This window comes from Apis mellifera, linkage group LG2, assembly GCF_003254395.2.
Source record: "Apis mellifera strain DH4 linkage group LG2, Amel_HAv3.1, whole genome shotgun sequence".
Classification (NCBI taxonomy): Eukaryota; Metazoa; Arthropoda; class Insecta; order Hymenoptera; family Apidae; genus Apis; species Apis mellifera.
Genome location: NC_037639.1, coordinates 11,110,079 through 11,126,189, shown reverse-complemented (window position 1 = coordinate 11,126,189; position 16,111 = coordinate 11,110,079). Strand labels below are relative to the sequence as shown.

Below are 16,111 nucleotides of genomic sequence, written 5' to 3'. Positions count from 1 at the left end.
ATAATCGCGATATTCATCCTTTCATTTCCCCGCCACGAAATTTTTGCCGCCCGTACACGATATTATACGATACTATACGATACGATACGATACGATACGCGACATTGAAACGAGGCATTGTTCACGTTGGCCGTGTTTGTTGCACAACGGTTATCCGGCCTTCCGCTCATTGAATTGCAGACGATGGTTATCAAGAAGGCCAGGACGGATGTTTTTTTAAAGGAACGAGCAGAAACCAGAAATTAATGACTCGTTTAACGCCTAGACTCGTTATATCATCCTCGACTCGAACCACTCGTTCCTATTTATCAACCTGATAATATTTATTCATTACCCTATGATACCGGTAATTTCATCTTCGGATCGAATCGATCCGATCTTTCCATAAAACGTTATTACTTCCATCTTTGTTCCATGTAAATAATACTTTGATTCAATTACGCAACGAGTTGAAATCGCACGGCAGAGCAAGAAGCAGAATTCGCATCGATTATCGGCCGTTGATCAAGCGTTACGCGGCGATTAGCTCTCTCGAAGCTCGCCTCTAAACAACATTTCGCACAATGACCAGTTTCAATTACGCCAACTTCATCGAAGTAATTTAACAACTAGCCGGGGAAATCCATTCCCTCTCTCTCTCTTTCTCTCTCTCTCCATTCCTCTAGTAGCCTCTAACGACTCCATCTTCCAGCGAAGAATCCACCCAGCTGTCGAGAACTTTCGCCAACCAACCGAGGAGGGACCGAGAGAGAAAGAGAAAGAGAAAGAGACGAGTCGCGTTATACGCATTACTGTACGAAGAGAAAGAGAGAGAGAGAGAGACAGGGTGAAAGAAGACGGGGTGAGCGAGAGAGAAAGGGTGATACGTGATATAGGCGAAGGAAAGGCACGGTAGACGGGCACGAGAGTGGAAGGGTGAGAGGGAAACATATAGAGAGAGGAAAAGAGGAAGTGGTCGCATGTGGAGCATCGGCAGGCAGGCAGGCAGGCAGGCAGGGTGGAGTCGACGACGAGGACGGTTAGGCGTGCGCTCTGGGCATATCGGCTTTTTCGAGAGTTCTTGGTCGATGTTCCTGGTTCCTGGTTAACCCGCGGGATCGGTTACAAGCCAACCCGGCCACCCGATTGGTCCATTTTGTCAGCGACACCCGCCCACGCCACGTTATCGCGCAACTACCTCTCGCTTCCTATATCCTTCTCCCTTTCTCTCCATCCTATCTCCATATATTTCCATCCTCGCTCTCCTCCTCCTCCTCCTCCACACCGTGTCGATAACCTCTCCTACGCTTGATCTCCTCTCTCCTCTATCTCTCCCTCTTTTCGCACGCGCTTTTAACCTTCCACTGTCTCCACGACGAATCTCTCTCTCTCTTCCTCTCTCGCTCCGTCTCTCTCACCCCTCGTGTCTCTCTCGCCTTCTCTCCACGCTCCTTGTCTCCCTTCACGAACCGTCGACGCGCACCCATTGACCTTCGAGTGAAAAAGATTCGTGTGTTTCGAACGGACCGCGACCTCTTCTTCGTATTCCTCCTTCTCTTCTCCTTTTTTTTCTTTCCTTTTTTTCTCTCTCTTTTCTTTCTACTTCGTCTTCGTCTCTTTTGGGTTCGTTAACAGAGAGTCGGGTGACTGTGCGAATTCGCTGGTTATACGGCGTATTCCGTGGGGAAGAAGGGGGAGGGAGGGAGAGAGAGAGAGAGAGAGGAGGAGGCCCCTTGCTCGCCCAGCCAGCAGCCAGTTTAAATTGTAGGAAGGACGCGGCCGCCACCTGAATTGCCTCGGCTCTTTCTCGCCTCGGCGAGAAGTTATTTTAATTGTTTCCCCCGCGTGGCAACGCGCTCGCGCAACGAAACCTAAAAACCTAAAAACGCGCTTCTCCTCGTGTGATCGAAGGTTGGTGGGGTGGTCCGCCTCCGCGGAAACAACCGGATATTAAATAGAGAAACGTAGATACAATCGATTATTCGGACGAAACGTGGATCGTGGGCTTCGATAATCGTCGTGGATAAATCGTATTCGAAACGATTTTAACACGGTTAACCCGTGTTAATTCCGGCGTAAATTTGACTATATATATATATATATATATATATATATATATTGCTGCTTAATTTCGAATATTTCGTGGATATTGGAACGGGTTGTTGAGTTGAGATCGATTCAGGGATAATTAACGATAATTGAAGACTCACTCGGTGATAGTTTTTGTTGTAATATCATAATAATAATCTGTTAATATATTTTCGCGTGAATGTATTTACAGGCGCAAATAATATTAATAATAATTATTAATAATATTAATAATAATAATAATAATAATAATAATAATAATAATAATAATAATAATAATGCTTCATCTTCCTCTCGTATATTTATATATGTATAATTCCGTGTTAATAGTCTTTACGTAAGGTAGCTATGTATACATGGGCTGTGGTAGTATGTTCATATTTATAAGGTGGTAAGGGCCGATTATACAAGAAATTCTGCTAACGTGTTGTGTATTCTCGTGTGTATCTACAAAGACAGAAGGGGGGCGGGGAGTGGGGGAGGGGAAACCACCGTGTTCGCACGGTTTCTTCTTCTTCTTCTTGCATCCTCTTCTTCTCATTCTCGCTACATCTTCTTCTTTTTATCCTTCCTCTTCCTCTTCTTCCTCTTCTCTTCGAACCAGGCTCGAGTGGGTCGATCGATCGATCGTGTTCCTTGACAATCGAGTTCCCTCGAACCGCGTGCAACTCCACGGAGAATAAACGATTACTTCGTACGGCGACCGTGTCGAGAGATTAAGGAAATTTACAAATTGCTAATCCCTACTTAAGCTAGATGGGGAAGGTTTCGCCAGGAAGGTATCTTAAATTAATACGACCGATGCTCCCGTTCTCTCGTTCCATCTCTCGTCCATTATTTTCAATGTAATCGCGTTTATCACACGATTTTCGCGTTGACCCGACAGCAACAATTGTGCGATTTCAATTTTGGGAAAAGATAGATTTAGACAATATTTTAATATTACAAAACAGATCGATACGTTTCGTTGGATCGTGAGTTACAAAGTGGTTGTCGGCCCGATTTTACCGCTCCACGCGCGTCTCTCGGTGTATCCGTTGATATCCCGACGCTCTGGACGAGATTAGAAGACTCGTTTGTTTATTCGATACAATTTTATCGGTTGAAAAATTATTTTTTCTTTTTCTTTTTTTCTTTTCGAAACTCGGCCTCGATCTCGTTCGTTCAGGCTTGCGTTTCCTACGAACTTACGTACGTCCTCGAATCATTTTTTACCGTTTTTTTTTTTTTACCATTTCCATTTCCGAATCGATAGATTTTTTTTTTAAACAGATCACGTTGACCGACGATAGATCATCATGTACGTTTGAAATGACGACGAACAACAGTTTTCAGGCAACGATTACACCGAACAACATCTTTTTTTTTTTTTTATCGAAAGCATCGCTATGTACAGACTACGCAAAAAGAAGAGAGAGAAAAAGAGAGAGAGAGAGAGAGAGAGAGAGAAAGAGAAAAAAACCGAAAAGAAAAACACCACTACCACTGAGTTCGTTAGCCTCGAAGCGGATCGATCTCGTGTTCGGGTTTTTCGTTCAACGAAAAATGTACCCATCCTCGCGTGGCCGTCGTTTCCTCGATGATTTAAGGCTATTTACATCGATCATTCACTCTCTCGCATCATCTTCATCTAATTGCACACGTCCGCTCCCGCGATCCATTCTAAGCACAATCGACTAGAAAAATTCTAGTCATTGCTTGTATCGCGTAACGATATTAATTAATCGAATTATCCATCCTTTTCTTTCTTTTTTTATCTCTCTCTATCACTTAAACAATTCATTCGATTTTATTTTCTTTCCCCTCGAGGGTGGGGAAAAAAAAAAAAATTCTAATTTCTTTCGTCAACCAAGAAATTCTTCTCCCCGACGAATTTCGTCCAAAGTTCCTTCGAGAAATCTTCCCGATGAATCTTTGAAATCGAAATTGGAATCTTCTCGTTTATCCCTTTTTTTCTTTCCCCTTTTCCTTTCACAAAACCTCGAACCGTTTCTCGAAGAACTGATGCTCGTCACTGGCCATCACCGGTTTCCCCGACACCCCGACGGGCCGTCGATGATCGTCCTCCCCCGAGATCGCATCCTCGTCCTCCTTGTCGTATCACGCGGGCGAGAACGGTCTGTGGATCTGGGGCGGTTTCGGGTTCGGCGGGGGTGGCGTGGCGACCCTTATCAATCCCTGGCCTTGAGACTGACCCTGAGGCGTCGGTTGACTGGCCGGCGGCGGTGGCGGGCTGCCTCGCGAGGAGGGCGTGTGAGGGCTGGGCACGGCAACCCTCAGAGGGCCCGTCACGGACAGGTTCGTGGCCATTAATGGCGGGCTGTGCGCTTCCGACAGGCTGTCCGACAGACGCGAGATTCCACCATCCGAGAGCCGCGAGCCGTCCGATATCCGTTCAGGCAGCTGGTGCTGCACGTGGGGGTGGTGGAGCAGGCCCTCGTGCGGATGCAACCTCGGGGGTGGCAGCCCCAGAGGATCGGGTAATCTGGAATTGGAAAGCATCGCGGCTTTCAGATTGCTATTTCCTTCGCTACGAACGATTCCTCCGCTTTTCTTTGTTAACATGTCTCTTATGTAACGTTTGACGGGTTTAAAGTTTAATGACGGGTTCAAGTTAACGAGTAAACTTGCTTCGATTGTAATTTATTCGGAAATATAATAATAATCGCGGGTAATTGTTAAACGTCGAGATTATGTGAAAAACGGATCAATTATAATAGCCGGGAGTGTTTTAAACATTTTAATTAGTTATTTATATAATTTGTAATTAGTTGAAGTAACTTTATTCGAGATTTTTAACTAGTTACTTTTCCAAGTAGAGTTTATATTCAACTTTGCATGAAAGGTGCATGAAAATAGCAAATGGTAATACTATAACGATGCGCGAATGCTTTTTATAACCAATGTATTTAGATGATGTAACGAAGATAAATATAGAAAAAAATATCGAACTTTTATAGTTTTATAGTTAAAAACTTTTCAAAAGATAGAATCGAAATTCTATTCGATCTAATATATAAACGAAAAAGTGCTATTTGAATATCTGTTTCAAGTGTTTCGAGTGTTACGAAAGTTTTTTAAAACGCTCACCTGGATCCGAGATCACCCCTGGGCCCCACAGCTTGGAACGGGCTCGTTTCCGTCAGCCTGAAGATTCCGCCGCCCGAGATGTTGGGATGATTGTGTTGCGGGCTGTGCGGTCCAAACCGGAAACCCGTCGGCGGGAATTTGAAGGCCGTCGCGTGGTTGAATCGAAACTGCGATTGCGAAGGATCGAAACGGAAATTTAAGGATGGCGGTGGCAGGGGACCAAGGGGCCCGAGAGGAACAGGAGATGGTTGATGAGTTGGCGGAGGTGAGGAACTCGGTGACGCGGGCGACGTACCGCCGAGCGAGATATCCGAGTCCTCCGAATCGCTGCCACCCGGCCCTGGGCTCAACGCCCGTCGCGTATTCCCGTTTCCTGTCCCAGATTGTTGTTGCATTCTGAAACATAACGTCCACGGATATTTTTTACTTTTCCGATTTCGCACTCGGAATCTGCCGCGCAAACCTTTTCTTAACATTTTCTTCCCTAACGTCCGCTTTCGAATCTAATTCCAATTTTTCATCCAAACGTTTCTTTATTTTATCGTTGACTTTTCCTATCCCTTTGATTCCATAAACCGAGAAAATTCGAATCTCCCGCGTAAATCTTTCTTTATTTTTTTTTAATATCGCTTTCGTTCTGAGAACAAGTTAATTTAAATTTTCCACTAGTTCATCATTGACATATGTTTTCGTTGGGAGAGTGAAGTCAAGAAAATTCGAATCTTCCGCGTAAATCTTTCTTTATATCTGCTCTCGTATCGCTTTCGTTTCGAGATCAAGTTAATTTAAATTTTTTACTATTTCATCATTGAAATCCGTTTTCGTTGTGAGAGTGAAGTCAAGAAAATTCAAGTCGAGATCAAGTTAATTTAAATTTTCCATTATTTCATCATTGAAATCCGTTATCGTTGTGAGAATGAAGTCAAGAAAATTCGAATCTTCCTTTATTTTTTTTAACAATTACTTTCGTTTTCGTCAATTACTTTTGATGTCTCAAATAAAAGTCAATTCGAATCTTCGAGAATTTATTTTGGCGAAAAAAAAAAAAAGAATTCGAATCCGCGCAATATTTTCCACCACGTCTTTCGTTCGTTACTCGTTCGAGGATCGCTTACTCGAGCATGCATCTCCCGTCGAAGGGTTAACAAGAGAGGTCACCGATTATTGGTAGCAAGTCGGTCAGCCCCCCCAACTCTCGAGCAACTCTCGCGTAGGCGCGTTGCGGACGAGCAGAGCGATGAGAATTTCAATTCGTTGGCCGAGCTGGGGTAAAGCTGATCCAGCCTGTTACCCGGGCACTGGAAAAACACTTTGTTTCCAGTCATCGCCGCGGAGCGGACTATAATTAATGAGCGGGCCCATCCTTCCCAGGTGAGCGCAAGGATTCACGGGAGAGTGAACGACGATTCTCGACGGGCGACGGGCGACGCACAAAAGAAGGATTCACCTCATTACTCGGCAGATTACGGATAGATATAGAAACGGCTCGCACGAAAACTTCTCACACGACTCATCCTTCGTGGTCAGGGAGATAAATGGCGAACGTGGTCGTGGCAACGATCGGAACGGATGTCCCGACTTGTCGACAGGAAAGTATTACTCACCCACGTCACCCACGAGCGAGTTTTAAACGCTTTTGCGCCGCCATTTATCGAGAAAATCCATATTGTAATTCGTATTATACCGGCTAACATCAATTCTCTTTTATTTTCTTTTCCTTTTTTTTCTTATCCTCGAAGATGGATAGAAGAAGAAGAAGAAGAAGAAATTTTCAAGCGGAATATGCAAGATGAAAACTGCAAACACCTCCAACTTACGTGAAAATAATTTTTCCTTCCATCGTGTAAAACGCGGAAAAGGAAAACACGAAGGCGAAGGGAATTTACTTTGAGCGTGGAAAACGAACACCTCCCGATCCCGGTATTAAGAGAAAGGAGAATCATTCGCAAGTCTGCCAGAGACAATGAGATGTTGTGGTCGCCTTAAAAGCCTCTTCGCTCCAGATCGATTCAACTCCTCGCCTCCTCAGATACTCCCGTATTTTCTTTGCTAATCGAGTTTCGAGCCCGCACTGTTACCACGGTAACACCTCGAGTGATTTCGAACAGGTTCGCTGCTCGAAACGAGAATCGTCGGATCGTCGTCCGGATCGAGGCTTCCTCGCACTCCGAAAAGAGGAGGGCGTTCGGTAGGAGAAGCGGCAACTCTCGAGCTGATTCGCCTTTTTAACGCGGCACGCCTGCTCCTACGCCTAAGCTGTCTAAGATCCTCTCCTTTACGACTCTATTTTCACGTATAAATTTTTCATATTTTTATCGATCTAGAAACATGCACCATTTATCCAATAAGTTGTATCAATTTTCAAATTAAGAAGAAACGTTCGATAAATTCATATTCTTCGTGTTCTGATTCTTGACGGGACAAAGATATATTCTAAGAGAAAGTATAAATCAAAGACTCGAATATTAGATAAATAAAAAATATATATATATATTATTTCTCGAAAATTGTATTATCGAACATTTAATCGCGGCACTCGTTCATAAAAGACGGGGAAAAAAGTATATGATTTGATATTTCAGATCAGGAAAAGAAAGATGAAAAATTTTCACAGCTGCTATTGCAGTACTCATCATTGAAGGGGTTGATTCAGTTTCCCTTGTAAATCTGACGTTTCCTTCGCACTTTCTCCATACAGAAATATATAACGAGACGTCAATTTCCCTGACGAAGGTATGAAAGCGATTTATTCGATTCCGGGGACACAGAGGAGGAGGAGGAGGAGGGTATAAAGGCGGTAGAAACGCGATTCGTGTAGAGGCCACTCTCACGTGGACTTTTGAAACGCGTTGGACACGGTAATCGAACCCGTATACCCTTCCTCCTCCCCCTCCCCCCTATTTCGTTCTTTTTCTTTTTTTTCTTCAACGTGTCTCGCATCAACGGGACACTCGACGCGTTTTAATTATGCCCCCCCAAGACCGCTCCCCCTTTGTCTTGGCCCTTTCACGAGACACCCGCACGAGCGGGCCGCGACTTATTATGTGTGCCAGGCCTCTTTCCGTTTTGTTCCGCTTAGTGCTTCGTCCGACCGATCGTCCTGTCCCTATTCAACGCTTCTTAATGTCATGGAATTAAAAAGTGGAGGCTCGAGCTTACGGTGTCAATTTTTTCCTTCCCTCCCTCCTCGAATGAATCACGAACAAGAACCGGTCAATCAATTCGTCGAACGATCAAAAATCTCTCCTCCTTTCTCTCTCTCTCTTCCTGCATTCTCCGTTGTGAAAAATTTCGAACTTATTACGAATTCGCGACTCGTTTCTTCCTCCCCAAAGGGAACGAAAAAAAAAACTCTCGACTCATCATCTTCCTCCCTTTCTAATAAATTGTTGTTATCGCCGTTCGCGATCAATTTCAAAACGCGAATAATTAAAATTATAATTAGAATTAAGCATCGCAGGTTCGTATCATCAAACGGTGTTGCCGCGGTATATTGTTTCCGCGGTTAACGAGGGATACGAGAGATTCACGGTTCGGTCGCTCGTTAAAACTCAACGAGCTCTCCGACGAAAAAGGGCCACGGTTCGACGAATTTTGCAGCGAGCTTCCCTCTCTCTCTCTCTCTCTCTCCTCACGCCGCGTAAAACGTATACAACGTGTATATATAATGTATTCGCGGTATCCACTTGGGCCGCACGCGTTCGGCCGAATTCGTATTCGCGTGGCGAATCGAGGGCCCGAAGCGTCGAACCCGAGGCGCGCACAGGTGACGAGGCAAGGTTTTCGGCGGTGGCGAATGATTAAAAAAAGAAATTCATCGTCAGGACCCGCGCCCGCGGGGAAAGTATCAGGTGCAACGTGAGGAAGAAGGCGACGCGTTAGGATGCCGGTCCGCCGTTAAGTATTTATGCCGCATGACGAGTCACTTTTGTAATCCCTCCTCTATGCGTTATACGTTGTAAAGTATTATGCGCGGAGGCAGGGGCGGCAGGGGCTCGAACCGTGACGGAAGCTACTGTAATTACGCGCAAGATGGTCGTCCTTGTGGAACCCACCCGATCGATCCCCGATCGAGAAGAAACTTACGGTGAAAGGATCCCTCCCCGCTTCTCGCCCCCCTCCCCGCTCAGCCTCACTGACAGCCTCTTTAAAGAGTGATTCGATCTTTTTCGACGTTTAAACGTGGTTAACATCGATACTGTGCCCGTAATTTATTCGGGAGGAGGGAGGGGATCCATTATTTTTCCACACCAATTCTCCAATATGAATTTCTTTATTTCGAAATATTATATTGGCTGGAATGGAAAGTTTTTGGGAGAATTGACATTAATATTAATATCTCGCTTTAAGTTTTGAGCTTTTTATCTTTCATCCAGATGGCTAGGTATAACGAATGGTAAATCTGATGATACTTGATGTCGGGAATGTTTTATAATTTCAGCGAACTTTGATAAAAAAATGCGAGGGCGGTAAAAATTGCATCTTTGAAACGATTCTCAAGCTAATCGTTCTTCTCTTTTTCTCTCTTTTTATTTTCGATAAAAGACGATTTCTTTGGTAAAAAAAAAATAAACCTATGAAACGAATAAAATTAAAAATACAACGGGAAAAAAATGCAAAAAAATTTCATTCGCTTTGATGAAATTACACCTTTAGAAAGATTTCCAAGCCGATAGTTTCTCTCTCTCTCTCTTCTCTTCGATAATAAAAAAGATTTCTTTCTTTATATAAAAATAAAGGCTAACTGAAAAAACGAATAAAATGGAAAGAAATTTCGTTCGATAAAAATTGCACTTTTCAAAAGAATACCCGAACCAATCGTCCTTCTCTCTCTCTCTCTCTCTCTCTCTCTCTCTCTCTCTCTCTCTCTCTCTCTCTCTCTTCTCGAAACTAGTTTCTACGACTCTTCCCAGGTAACAACAAAGCGCGGGGGAAAGAGAGGCGGGATGGAAAAAAAAGAGAACACTTGGAGAACGATCAATTTCAACCTCGATATCAGAATCGGATCTATCCTCAACTCCAGTAGAGTGACGGGGGATATCATTTTAACAGAATCTACCCCCGTGTCGAGCATAGAAAGAGAGACAGAGAGAGAGCGTAAATTTTTCGTGTCTTCGTCGTGGTACGAGCCGATCTCGGACTAACCTCCCCTCCTCCCTTTCTGTATCCCTCCTCACCCTGGCGAACCCTCGATTTAGACCAACCCCGTGCCATGCTAAATACTCGGCGAGCACAATGGAGAACATATCATTCGAAAATCTGAGCTATACGAGGGCCTTCACAAAAGGTAACTGGATACCGGTACGAGGAGAGGAGACGGCATGTGAACAGAGGGCCCGCGATTTCAAGCGAACCTGGACCCCTCCCCACCCCCTCCTGCCACCCCTTACCCTCGTTCCACAGCTTTTTTTTCGTCTCTAGCTCATTTTTAATAGCCGCTAATAGAGACGTTAAAACGATACGGGCCCTCTCGGTCGACTCGGTTCCGATGCTCATATTCTTTCTTTGCCCTCTCTCTTTCTCTCTTCCTTGTATATGATATATATATATATGTACATTCCTTAAAATATAGTTTTCCATTCTCGATTTTATATATATATATATGTGTGTGTGTGTGTGTGTGTTCTGTTTCCTTCGTGTATTAGAAATCGATGAGAGAACGAGATATTTTTGAAGGAAGCGGAAGAGTGGAAAGCGTGGCGGTTGATTTCCACGTGAAGTGAATCATCGAGCGAAGCGATTTGTTTGCTCGCACAATGTTACGCTGTTATATTACGCGCGAAAGGAAATGAAGAACGCGAGGTTGTTTCGAGGAAGAAGCGGCGAGACGAATCGTGGCATCCGCGCTTTCGCGAAAATTTCATCCTCGACGAGTTTCTTCTATGCGGTATCGAGAGGCGTCTGGCTGGCTCGAAACGAGGCAATGAAAAGCGTGAGGCTCGTTTCACAGGTAGCCCGTGATTTGCAGTATTTTTAATCCGGGCCAAGGATCGGCATTCGTCGTTTTCGTCGTCGTCGTCGTCGTCGTCGTTCCAACATGGCCGTCTAAAAGTGGCCTCGTTTGCGGCCTCGATCGTTTTCGTCTTCCTGTCGTCGCCGGGAGACGACTCCTGAGAAACTGCTGGCAAATGTTTGTCCCCGAACAAAGAGAGTATCTCCACCGTCTCTCTCTCTCTCGTCCGTTCCGCCTGTTCCGCCCTTCGAAATCACGATCTGTTTAAAGAGATTTTTAAGCGAGCAGAAAAACGATCCTCTCCCTTTCTCATCTCCTCGATCCCCCCCTCCCTCCCGTTTTCGCGTCCGTGTTTTTGTTACGGTTTGTTTACGAGGGTTTTTTTTTTTAACCAGCAATTTCTTTTCGACGATAATTTTAGAATTTTATCAGAAATAATACATACTCTTATTATATATTCGTGTACGAAAATGTTTAACGAGTGGGAAAGAAATTCTACCGGATTTCTATCGTTCCGTTTCACGATATCAAAATGTTAGAAAGAAATTAAGGATGGAAGGGATAATATAAACGCACCGATCTCTCTGGAAAAAAATTTCTCGAACGACCTCGGGTTGAGGACATTGTTTCCTCGTGAGGGGCGATTCTTCTACCGGAGGAACGACAAATAATTTCCTACAGAGGCATAGACATTTCGAGTGTTTGCCGAGGTCCTCCGCCGAGGCATCCGCTAACCTGGACCGTTCCGTGGGAAAATCCTCGGAAATTAAATCCTTGCCTCGGCCTCCGCCAAAGAGGATGCCCCGGTCCAGACTAATCCCGTTGTTTTAGGCTTTCCCCGGGCTTGCTCCCGGGGAAAAATTACTCCCGGTTGGTTAGTCATCGCGGGCAACCCCCGTAAGCGGAACGCGGCTACGGAAAATTCCCGTCCAACGAGTCGTAGAAAAAATATTTGCACTCGACCGAGATAAATGAGAGAAAAGAGGATAATTTTCCGTTCAGGCGGCGGCGGCGCCGCCTTCTCTTCTTATATTCGAAATTTCACAGAAACGCAATTTACCGATCAGTCTAATGATCCAAGAGGCTAATTAACGATCGTGTCTTTTCACGGATGGTAGATCGTTATCGAAGAATCTTTTCGTTTTTGCACACACTGCGTTTCGAGACGTTTATTCTCCTTCTTATTTTCTGCTTGGACGAGATGTCTCATCGAGCGAGAATGCCTATTTACAGGTTAATCGTTATTATATTCGATCCTGGTAAATCTTTATTTTCTAATATTTTCTTTTTCTCTCCCTCTCTCTCTTTCTCTCGGTTCTCTGAGAGAGGTACACATTCGCGTAGAGGTAACGCTCGTAACGACGAGAATCCGGCGTCTCATTTAATTTAATGACCCGTTTTCGAGAAACTCGGGTCGGCCCGTACACGAGAAATCACTTGGTAAATAATTAATGTGTAATCAGACTCGGTTTGTGTGCATGAGTGAAAGGGTCGAACGACGAATGCGTCGGGGCCGGGTGGAATGGCAGTAGCAAGGGCGCCATCGAGGGCAGCGCGAGAACGAAGGGTGTTTGCCAGCAAACACCATGGAGGACCTCTTAACGCATTCTAAACCTATGCGTGGGGCTCTTTTCGTTCTTCTTCGGGCAAAGTGACGTGGAACGGCGGGTATCAGGGAAGTGGCGGGGCCTCGTCTCGTGCTCGTCTTTTAATTCCTGTTCTGCATCTTCTCTTCGAGAAATCCGACGGGCAATATTTGCCCGTGCCAATTCCGTTCGACCGTGTATTAACCCAACTTGGGAAACGGAGAGTTTCGCTTCCCCTCCTTTTTTTTTTGTCGCTTCCACCAATTTTCTCTCGAAAAACTTTTCCATCTTCCGCGAATATTTTTTTTTTTTTTTGTAAACGCCTTGAAAAGAAGCCTCGTTACTTAAAGGATAAGAGAGAGAGAGAGAGAAGTTTCCCAGGGGCGAGACGAGTGCACCACAATCGACGTCTCTCAATTATCGCACGACGACGAGGAAAGAGAGGAAACGTTGAATGGCATCCGATCGAGGCACGCGCCGTCGCTCGGAGGAGCCTCTCTCTCCGAGATTCGAGAGCCCTCGAATTGATTCGAGTCCCGTGGCACACTTCGGGGCAAATTAAGTTTCGCTTCTGAAATATGCTCCTTCTCCCTCCCTCCCTCCCTCCCTTTTCTTTCCTCCTCCCCACCGCCGTCTTTCCACCGCCATTCATCTTTACTTGTCTTTTATCCGCGAGGATCGCTTCAGCGGACCGTGGCGCTCGGTGCCGTTGCGAATCGCATCGGGAGTGATTGTTTTGCTGGCAAAAAAGTCGACCACGATATCGGGGACGGCGGGAGATCGCGACACGCCGAAACGTCTCTGAAAGAAAGGAGAAAAAAAGAAAGAGGAAGAAGAAGAGGAGAAGGAAGAAAAAAATCTCTCCCCGCTTCCCACCTCCTCATCCATCTCGATTTCTTCGACGCGTATTCTCGAACGCGTGTGTATCCCGTGTACGTGGCTTCGCTAAAAGGGGGGCAAAATATTGGACAATGCGAGGGGGTGTATCGAATTCCAGAATAAAAATCGGTCTCGCCGGCCGGATGAATGAAGGGGATATAGATGGGTGGATTTAATTCCTAATACACGAGGCGGAGCGGTAACTTAAGGAGGTCCGGCGTGGTGGAGCGTTAGCGAAGCGAGAAGGAGGACGAGCCGCGGCCGGCTCGCAAAAAAAAAGAGGAAATAGCCCCCGGTAACCTCTCGTTTGCACCGGCGCACGCTCAATTAACCATTTCCAGGGAAAAAATTCGCCGGCCAAATTCTGCGCGACAGCCCGTGAAGTCCGCGGCTCGTGTTCACCGCGGAGCTCGGGGGGGACGGACGGAGCGAGTAGAAGAATCGAGAAGGAGAAGGAGAAGTAGATCGAAGAGGGAAGGGCACGCACGCACATATCGAGAGGAGGAAATGGGAGGCAAAAGAGAGAAAAATATGGAAAGGAAGGGAAGGACGAGCATTGGAGGTAACCCTGTATCGTTTTTCAAAGAGGTGAATCTTACCTACTACCCCCTTTCGTTCGCTTCGTTTCTTAACCTCGACTTTGCTCCCATCTCGTCCACCTCTGTTCTCTCCTCCTCCTCCTCGTTGTCTTTTTGTCCTTTCTCCCTCTTTTCCTCTCTCTCTCTCTCTCTCTTCGTACATCGAGGATCGTACCGCACCGTCGGGTATAAGATTTCACGTGTACGCGGGGGATAGATCAGATTGGCCTGGCCTTAAGCCGTCGCAAATTACCCCGTAAGCCTTTTAGTCGCCGTGTGTGTGCGCGTGTTTTGCTCGCTGCACCCTACTAAACCTCCTCCATCCACCTTTCCTATCCTGTGCCGCGCCAACCACGCCGCTGCCCTCCCCTCGCCGCGTTATTATTTTGTTGCCCGGTAATATCCCCCGAAACCCCCATGGGGCTTTGCCCAGGCCACTCTAAAGGGAATCTAACCGGGGCTCGCGGTCTAGGAGGAGGGGGAGGAGGGGGTGCACGTTACAGAAATAGTTCTAAACTCTCCTCTCGGCGAATTGTCGAAATCGGGCACCGCCTTTTATCCCTTCCAAGTTTCGCGACAAGCGAACAACTTTAAATTGGATACGAACGCTTTTCACGCTTAACGACGAGGTTACGACGAGGGAAGAGGCGATTCTTTTGTATTTCCTCTTGTATATATAAAAATATTGTAGAATATAGTTTCTTGTTCTTATAGATATATCGCATCGAGATCGGAGGAATCACGGCGGAAACAAAGTGATAAAGATTTGTTTTTTTTTTTAATTGGAGAGATATGCAATTTTAAATTTAATAATTCCAGAGATTATTTAGTTAGAACGATGCTCGCGAATCAAAGTGTTTTGCTCGTTAAAATTACGAACGTTTACGTTGTTGGATGAAGAAAACGTGTAATGAACGCGTATTTCGTGACTATCTATTCTGTTAGTTGCTATACCGATAACGTGATATTATACACGCTAGAGCATTTATTACGCGTGTTAATAATTCCGTTGGTAATTACGTTTATTCAAACGTCCAAACTTGTGTTTACTTTCTCGATTTGTTCACATTTTTAATATCTTCAGATCGTTTATCCGACAAAATTATTCCTTAATCAGATCGTACACGTTACGCGTTTCTCCGACTTTAAAATATAGCCATTTTAACTTGTAATTATTTTCTTCAGACCTCATAATTCTTTAAAAAAAATCTTTCTTCTTTAAATCTACCTATCTTTGCAAATTGATAAATCAACTGTTGAAATACAAAAAGTGAAAAGTACATATATATATATATATACACACCAATCTCAATTTCGTCGAAAAAAATTGATCGAGACTGCTCATAGCCAAAGAGAGTGGAAATTTCAATTTGCGAGTAAATCCAGTCGAAAGTGTATCGAGAGAAAACAGCTATATAACAGGATACGGATAGCTGGCTAAATCTATCTTCTTTAGCTTTCGATGCCAGCATCAAAAGGCGAAGACGCGAGGCCCTCGGGGCGGTGGAGTAAAAATTTAACGCAATTCCAAGTGATTACCACGGCCCTGTGATACACCCCTTATGTATCCACCCCTTGATTGGCTTACATTGTCGATGCTTAACTGTTTCATGCACCAGTGACCGACTAGGGGGATATCATTGCGCGCGATAGGGGTAACGTTTTCATAGCCCCCGGCGGGGGTGGGGTTGGTCCCCATCGTAGTCCTCATCGTCATCGTCGTCGTCGTCATCGTCATTGTGTCAAGATTCAAATGTAAAAATCGTAACCGGGACGGGATAATTTCGATAATTCCACGAGCGAAAAGATTGCCACGTTTCAGACACCCCCTTTTCATACCCCGCTCATCACTCGTCCCCGTTACAAGCCGAAAATAATTCACGAATCGCGTGACGCAAAAGTTAAATCTCTTATCGATGCGACACACATTTCCGTAATCCCCTTTTTTTAGCTTTCTT

The 16,111-nt window shown here is 45.1% G+C and overlaps 1 protein-coding gene across 1 annotated transcript in view; it reads right to left on the bottom strand.

Moving 5' to 3' along the window:
- Positions 1 to 2,343: 2,343 nt before the first annotated feature.
- LOC551364 (homeobox protein SIX3) overlaps positions 2,344 to 16,111 on the bottom strand; it is a 48,447-nt gene continuing 34,679 nt past the window's right edge. The window contains exons 2-3 of the mRNA XM_623761.6: positions 5,158 to 5,553; positions 2,344 to 4,552 (exon numbers count right to left, since the gene is read on the bottom strand). Of these exons, the coding sequence (XP_623764.2) occupies positions 4,168 to 4,552; positions 5,158 to 5,553 (781 nt within the window). The 3' untranslated portion in view covers positions 2,344 to 4,167. The remainder of the gene's footprint in view (positions 4,553 to 5,157; positions 5,554 to 16,111) is intronic.